The sequence below is a fragment of the Corella eumyota genome, chromosome 2 (assembly GCF_963082875.1).
Source record: "Corella eumyota chromosome 2, kaCorEumy4.1, whole genome shotgun sequence".
Classification (NCBI taxonomy): Eukaryota; Metazoa; Chordata; class Ascidiacea; order Phlebobranchia; family Corellidae; genus Corella; species Corella eumyota.
This window is the reverse complement of record NC_137491.1, coordinates 14403876-14412033: the sequence shown is the minus strand read 5'-3', so window position 1 is coordinate 14412033 and position 8158 is coordinate 14403876. Positions and strand designations below refer to the sequence as shown.

The 8158-nt window shown below is 28.4% G+C and overlaps 1 protein-coding gene across 2 annotated transcripts; it reads left to right on the top strand.

Moving 5' to 3' along the window:
• The first annotated feature begins 942 nt into the window (after positions 1 to 942).
• On the top strand, positions 943 to 5796 carry LOC145742954 (ciliary-associated calcium-binding coiled-coil protein 1-like). 2 transcript variants are annotated; one of them, XM_082560800.1, is made up of 7 exons: positions 943 to 1038; positions 1477 to 1506; positions 2430 to 2539; positions 2919 to 3088; positions 4002 to 4222; positions 4902 to 5009; positions 5333 to 5796. In XM_082560800.1, exons 1-7 carry the CDS (start codon positions 997 to 999, stop codon positions 5576 to 5578), a joined length of 927 nt encoding a protein of 308 aa, XP_082416926.1. In that variant the 5' UTR covers positions 943 to 996; the 3' UTR covers positions 5579 to 5796. The 2 variants fall into 2 exon arrangements, with proteins under 2 accessions (XP_082416926.1, XP_082416927.1); XM_082560801.1 differs by lacking the exons at positions 943 to 1038; positions 1477 to 1506 and adding an exon at positions 1644 to 1815.
• The last annotated feature ends 2362 nt before the right edge of the window (positions 5797 to 8158 follow it).

Below are 8158 nucleotides of genomic sequence, written 5' to 3'. Positions count from 1 at the left end.
ATTTTGTGATGCTATTCTGTCAAAGTTTTTATTCATTTGAGTTGATATAAATACGTTAGTTGTTCAATTCTTAAGTGATACTATTCTTGTAATGATTTTGTTACTGGCTTTATCTAATTACGGTAAATGAAATTTTTTTCCTAAAATATCTAAATCCGTTTATAATCTTATTGATGGCACCCATTTTAAGTTACTGCCGCTTGCCATTTATTAAACTAGTAGATGTACTAACATGACAAAAAACGCTTTGGGTTGCCCTTTATTTAAAAAAAATTTAAACAAAATCGCTCCCAAAAATAAGATTTAACAGTCCCACTGCATTTAAAGCAATTTTTATATTATGCTTAGGCTTGTTTTAGCAAACAATAAATACAAATTAAACTAAAACAAACTTTTGATAAAATAAAATCATTACAAAATTCAAAGCGCAAAAAAAAACAATGCCAAAGCGTATGTTTTTAGCAGCGTTGGACTATTGTTACGTTATAATCTATTGGAGTGAGGTCAAATCGCGTTTAGAAAGTTTTCTAAAATATTTTTTTTACTTTAAATACAACGGATTCATAACGAATTAAGTTAACATTTTCGGTGCGTTTTTTTTTTCCAGCATAACATTTCACGTGTTTTAATTTAAAATGTCAGAACAGATGAATAAGCTATGCCCTACATATTAAGTTTTTAAATTGTTTTAAACTAGTAACAACGTTATTGCAAACATGTTGGTTTTGTTACGTAACAATTAATAAAGAAAACTTAAATGAAACATGGCCGCTGAGTTTTAGGCTTGGACTAGTATCAAAGCAATTTTTAGTAGAGTGATTGTCGTAGTTGTCTATAATAGCAATTAGTACCTTAGGCAAAAAATGATACAAAAGGTATCCAGTTTCTAATTGTGTCAAAGTTTTTCAGTTAATCACACGTAAACGTAACTCGATACAAATAAATAGTTTTAGAAATCTAAATTGACTGTTTGCTGTTACATTTTTATTCCATATCATGAAGAAAGCTAAGATGACGAGTGCAAACCGCAAAAACAAGGTGGTCTTAGTGTAAATTGTTAGATTTTTTGATTTTATAGTTTAATTTAACCCTAAAAATACGCACTATCTGGTAAATAGCCTGACCGTAAAAGTCTACGCAAATGTGCAATAGAGTATAGTACTACGGCCTATTTAAAATTTAATGGCCTTTCTTGCAAAGTTGTACTTGTTGTAAAAAAAAACTCAAAGCGTTTAGATTAAACTTAATCACGTGTAAATTGTATACATATTGTGGTATTTTAATGAAAAATTTTTCACTTAAGTACAATTTTTAGTTAATCATATCAGCTTTTAGAATAAAACAGATTTATCAAGCTACAAAATTGCTGCTAGCATTTAACAAAATCGTTTGATTTTTTTAATTTTAAATTACTTAAACCAGAAATTAACAACTTAACAAGTTTAATTCGGAATTTTAACTTTTTTTTATTTACAGAAAAAGAAAAATGTCAACAACATAAACGAGGTAAGCTAACAATAAAATGTAACGTTTATTTTAATAAAATTTTTTTTTGTTTTGGCCAAATAACTGATATTCTGACGTTAGTTTTTAAATCACTCAACCATTACGATTTCCTTGCCAACACAATACGCTGTGTAGCGTCGACTGGCGATGTTAGTTTTGTTTACAGTATAAACAGGAAACGCTGTACTTTTAATGTATTTTGTTTAATAATTATGTAAAATAAACGCAGTCATCTTAATCATGAGTATAAAGCAATTATCAATCGGGTCAGGAAAACGAAAAAAGGATAGCCATATATTTTTTATGACGGTTAGTTTTGGCTCACGTCATACCAAATGGATAAAAACTAATTAAGTTTGTGTATTTTCATAAAGTTTTATAACGATTATACTATCTGACTATTTAACTATCGACATAGTCATATCTAATTTACAAATTTAACCTATAAAACCAACTGGGTAGTACTAAAATACGGGATGCAGAAAGTTGCGGGGTGCAGGAAATACCGAAGACAGATGTTAACATTAACTTTTACCCTTCCCTTGCGCTTTATAGCCAATTTCGCACCATCCCTCAGCCTTTAATGTAAATCTTGCATTTATCCCGCAGCAAGGTACAAAAATGCTGTTCCGTCCTGCATACTGCAATTTGTTAACATTTACAAACGGTCCCGCAGTATTGTCCTATAAAACTTGCAAAAGCAATTTCAAGACTTTAGCTATCATTTGTCATAAGTAACTTTATAATCAAATTAAGAAAACTAAAACTATCATAGTTATAAGTTAATATAAATTAACCACATATGCATTTCAAAATTGTAAGTGACTGAAATATTTTTGATAAGTTGATGTTTTATCAACAGACAAATATAAATATACAGAGATTTTAGTTGCCCATTACAACAAAATTGTATTTATTTAAAGGATGAAGAGGCTGTTGAAAAGGAGCCAAGTGGTTCATTTGCATGGAAAGTTTTACTCCCTTCTCAAATCCGAACTCTTTCACATTGTGAAACACCAGAAGAATTACAAGAGTATTCGATTTTATAAAACACTATGTCATAAAAAACCTTAATTTCATAATATTAACCCAGACAAGTTGTAGTGGTTAAAACTCTGGGTTTCAGTACGCAAGGTCTTTAGTTTGATTCCCACTTCTTTTATCTAAATCACACTTTAGTAAGCTGATTTATGGTACAAATTTATGTTAAGTTAAAAATTAGTTTACAAGGTTAGTGTGCAACTATAATCAAAATATCCCCACCTGCAAAAATTTAACTCAATATTAGGTTGGATTAAAAATTGTTACAATATGTTTTACTATATATATACGCCATTAATATATTTATTGAACAGCTAAATTACATTTAAAATTTGTCAATAAATTACAAATTTACTTTATTTTATTTGCAGGAAAATGGCTGTTTTTTTGGAATACGATAATTCGGAAGTAGATCTAAAAGAGGCAAGTCAGCTAGATTTTTTTGTAATTTCCTTTCATTGGGCTAAGGAGCAAAATTTTGATGAAAGACAACTTAGCGGGTTTATGACTTTAATGTCAAATCTAATGGACAACATTAAAGGTATATATATCAACCATTTATATTTTATATTCTTAACCAAGCACTGCCAATTACATTGGTCATTTTTTTGTTGGGAAATATTTTACACCTTGCTTATTTTTAAACAAAAAAGTGATAATGATGGCATGATGTAGTGGTTAAAACAATTGGCCTTACATTATGGTCCTTGGTCAAATGCCTGATGTGACTATGTTATATTGTCTTAAGTAAGGTACACAAGAAACATTATTATACTGAGATTTAATGAATTTTTAAGATTTAATGAAAAAACAATTTAGCAAAAGTGTTTTAATAAATTAGCATCATTAGTTAGTAATTTTTTTGTATTATGGTCTCGCCTAATTCTTTATTACTTTTATGGTAATTCTTTATTACTTTTATGGTTTTTTGAAGTATATATTTATATACTTGAACCCTGTATAAACCCTAAATAGAAGTACCCAAACTCTATTATTTCGTAATTGCAAAAGCCAATACATTGTTACTTTCGCTGTTTTTTTTTTTTTTTTTTGTATATATCTTTATCCTCGATGTGGGAAAGTTGAATGCGCGACTTAAACATAGAGTAACATCAGTTACTCCGACCCAGTCTCGAGTTGCCTGTGGCAGTTTGGGATATTATAGATTATAATTGCCCGATAATTATACTGCTGATCAAGTGCTGGCTCAGCAGGAGCTCATACCGTTTATAGCGCCTTACTCAAGGGCGCTACAGCATGAGAACAGTGGGGATTGAACCCACGACCTCATGTGTGGTGTAGTAAGTGTTCTTACCACTACACAACGCTGCCGGTTTTGTTCTTGCAAGTCGCTATCATACAAAGGATCCCTTTGTTTCTATTATAAAATTATCTTGTTTTTGCAAGTTTTTTTTTAAGATATAGTAGGCTATAAAAATTGTTTTTACTTGTAGAACAAAATTTGAAGAAATCTGAAAACTTCAATTTCCTGAAAGAATGTTTTATTGGAATAGCTTCAGACAATCCTGACATAGTTCCCATTCCTTTATATTTCTTTAAACTCGATCATGCAAAGGCAATAATGAAATATATTATGAGCTCATTCTTTCAACATTATGCTTTATATGAGTTTCTTTTTAAAAATGAACAGGACGAACTTATTATAGGAAATGATGTAAGTTTAAATGATTTCGGTAAACTAATTTTTATTTTGTCATTAAGCTGTTTAATTAAAAAAAAAATTAAAACAAAATTAAAAAAGTTTTCGGATCACGTATGTTGTCCAGTTCTAGACAAAACACGATTACACTACGGCTCTCCTAAATTCTCTCATCTGGATTATGGTGCAAGAGAATTTTTACTTATGATTACGATTCGAGCTAGACATTACACTATGACTCTCCTAAATTCTCTCGTCTGGATTACAGTGCGAGAAAATTATCACCGACGGATTACGAATTCTCTCCTATAGTAAACAGCCTGTTGTTTTGTCTAGAGCCAGACAACATACATAACCCAAGTTTTCTGTATATATATACTTTATAATTTCGGGTGGCATGTTTATAAAATATGGTTCTCAATCCGGGGGCATAGGATCAATCTCTACTGCTTTCATGTTGTAGAGCCTCGAGAAAGTTGCTATAAAAGTTATGAACTTCTGCGAAGCCTAAAAACAATATGCAGAGTAATTATCTAGCATTATGCTTTAAGATATAATTTTGCCAAAGAAACTCGAGACTGGGTTAAAGTAGCAAATTTGACCCTATGTTTAGGCCAAAAAGTTGGCCTTTTCACATTAAGGATAAAAATACACAAAAAATAATAACAGTTGATTACTTTTTTAATTTTTATAGCTGTTTGTTGATGTCTGTCCAGAAATGGAGGGCCCTTTTCCAGCACCACTTGTTGAGGCAATGCCAGCAGAAATTCATGAGGAATTTGTTGTTCAACTTGAGGCTAATGTAAGTTTATTTGGTGTAATGAATTTTTAAATGGAAGAAATAATTACACTTGTGGTCCCCATCAAATTTATTATTACTGTGAATTCTCAGGTAGACTATTATAATAATCAAAATAAAAAAGCTTTTAAATAAATTGCATTGGTACAACATAAATTTTACACTATTTTTTTTTGTTTTTAATAAACTTATGTTTTTAGTGCTTTTAAAAATCACATGGTTCCACAGAAACCATGTAAGAGTAGCACTGATATCTGTTAGAATTTCTATATTTAAAAATAACAAATTAATATAACATAGACTTTATTGAGTATTATTTTTTACAGAAAGAAATTGATGAAAATACAAAGAATAACGCTGCAGATGTTGAGGAATTTACAAATGCTGTCATAAAAAGTGTTGAGTCATCCGATAGCGACGCAGCTAAAACAGTATCGACTTTAGAACTCCGCAAAATAATCGAGAAAATCATGAAAGGGGTGATTTTACCAGCGAAGGAGGATCTACAAAATAAAATCAAAGACAAGGAACTTGCCTACTTAGCAAGAATCGGTAAAGTCCAAGTCAAGTAACTATCTTGTTTAAGATAATATTATTTTATTTGATTTTAAAATTTTTAAAGAAAGAAGAGTTGCAAAGTTTATTATATTACTTTATTATTTTGAGTTGTTTTTTGTATACATGTATTATACTTTAAAAAAATTATATGTGTAAAAATATTTATTGAAATCCTATTTTTGTCAGTAATGCTATTTATTGTTCACATTTGTTGTTTAATAAATAAATGGATAATAACTAAAGAATTTTTAGTTTCACTTTTTTAATATAAAAATTTATAAGCAATTTGGAATAAATCAAATATTAAATATATGGAAAGAAAAATACTTTATCAATTTACTGAATTTATGTGGGTAAAAAATAGATGCATCATAGGTCTGATAAGTTAAAGGAAAAACTGCGTTATTTGCATAGCATAAAAACTATAAGGAAGATTAAGAAACAGAAATATTTGTTGTCAATTATATCTACCAAAGTTAAATATGCATTTAAATAAGAAACCAGAGTATTTATATTTGGCTTAGGTAAGCACCAATAAATTAACTATTAATTGGTATTCAATAAAGTAAATAAATATCGATAGTTTTCGTTATATTTTTTTAACCTACATAAACAACAATAACGAAGTTATATATCATGTAACGAATAATTATTTTACAAAGTTAGTTTTTTGGGTTAACTGTCCCTTTCTGTAAATAAGTTAAATGTTTAAATAAATAGAATAAATACATATATGAAGAAGTGCATAAACTTTTTTATTTGATACAATTAAACTCTTTTGGATATAAAAATGTACAAAAGATTATAATATAGATAAAAAGCACTGTCACTAAAAAATAACAGGTTGTCAGTGTTTGCACCATTATAGAAAAAAACAATTTCATTAGCAAATTAAAAAAAATTATAAAACAGATGGAATGTTATTGTTTCTAACACATATATTTTACCAAATGAAGTACACGACTTTTTATTGCATTGCGCTATAATTTATTGCACACTAACATTACATATTTACAAAGAAATTATAGAATGCTGTCAACTGCTAAGAGTATATTTCTGTCCGTCTGACTTTCTTTTAACATACTTTGAGTTTTTTTTTTGTCATATAAACTAGAATAGTTAAAGCGTTTAAACTTCTGGGGGCTGTCATCTAAAAACATATTGTTTGTAATATTAATTTATACATATGATTTTTTTTATTTTTTGCATGAAAAATTCTTATTGCAAAATAGCCTAGTAGCAATCTAATCCACCTAAAACTTTATTTTCTTGTTCAATGACTGCTCTATTTTTTTCTTTCCACAGCAAATAAGCTTTTCCAATCACATCAACAAGATGACTGTTTTTAACAAACTTTTCTCTTTGTATTTTATGCTTTCTTTTTTTCCAAATTTTCTTTTTTCTGCTAAAATTTAGTTTGTGTTCCACAACGATCATAAAATACTACATTTTAATACTTTAATTTTTTGGAAAAAAAAATCTGTTAAGAAATCCCATTAATTTTTTAGAAGAGAATCTGTTAAGAAATTAATTTAAAGTCTTTAACAATACATAACTAACCGTTTAAGTTTTGTAAGTAATGCTGCAGATGTATTTAAATCATTTTCTTCGCTAAGTTGATATTTATTATACCAAGACGTAACAATATTTTTCTTTTTTTTTAGAGGGTTAAATATAAAATCTATCATTTCCCTTTCACTAGCACTTGATGTGGTAGGAAAGATAGTAGACATTTTTGAGCAACTATGTATTGATTTATTATCATCAGAATATTCTTCTTCAGTATTATAAGCAAGAGAACTTAGATGTTTAACTTCACTGTAATATATTTAAAAAATTCTTAATTTTTCAAACGTATATAATATTTGTTTTAAAAAATTTATATTACAGGTCTCACTTCTAAACAAATAGTGGTGGGTAGGTGAAATTAAATAATTCAGTTGCTTTTAAAACCTAACCTTGATTTGTAAAATGTTTGAGGACTTTTGGTTTCTGATTTAAAAGACAAAGGCACGGCCCTTACTCCATTCCAATCACTTTTATTGTAGCTAAAGTTTGGCCTTTCTAAAAATATTTGGAAAAAAAAGAAATTAAAGCCGACTACAAGTTAAATAATAATTCATCTTTTCCTACAACTACTATTTTATTATTTCTATTTATAGAATTACTGTCATATTACCAAAAACTGATTTACCGAATAGATATTTGACTGATAAGTTTTATCAGTAAAGCCATATGCCAAATTAACAATGAAACATTTTTTATTAACCCCTGCATATCCCACCTTTTTCCTAGAAAATGCCCTTTAATTTCTTAAAAAATTCTAGTAAATATGTTAAAATAGGCAAATATACTAATTACGCTGTAGTTCATATAACTATGTATAATACAAAAGCCTACCATTTAATCTAGTGGATCTCAAGTTTTTTACATTAGACACATGGGGAATTATCACATATGCATTTGCAATGGAAAAATAAGATCTACATTAAAAAAGAATAATTTTTAGGTTTTATTGTATTACTTTTTTTTTAACTTATTTAATATTAGATCCTTGATTTAATCCACACTGCCTCTATTTTGTAGCATCCTTA

Bases quoted from the DNA above. Each gene is read 5' to 3' on its own strand.
- LOC145742954 (XM_082560800.1), top strand. From the start codon at position 997: ATGAAGAAAGCTAAGATGACGAGTGCAAACCGCAAAAACAAG. The intron at 1,039-1,476 runs GTGGTCTTAGTG...TTTTATTTACAG, and splicing joins GTGCAAACCGCAAAAACAAG to AAAAAGAAAAATGTCAACAA. The intron at 3,089-4,001 runs GTATATATATCA...TTTTACTTGTAG, and splicing joins TCTAATGGACAACATTAAAG to AACAAAATTTGAAGAAATCT.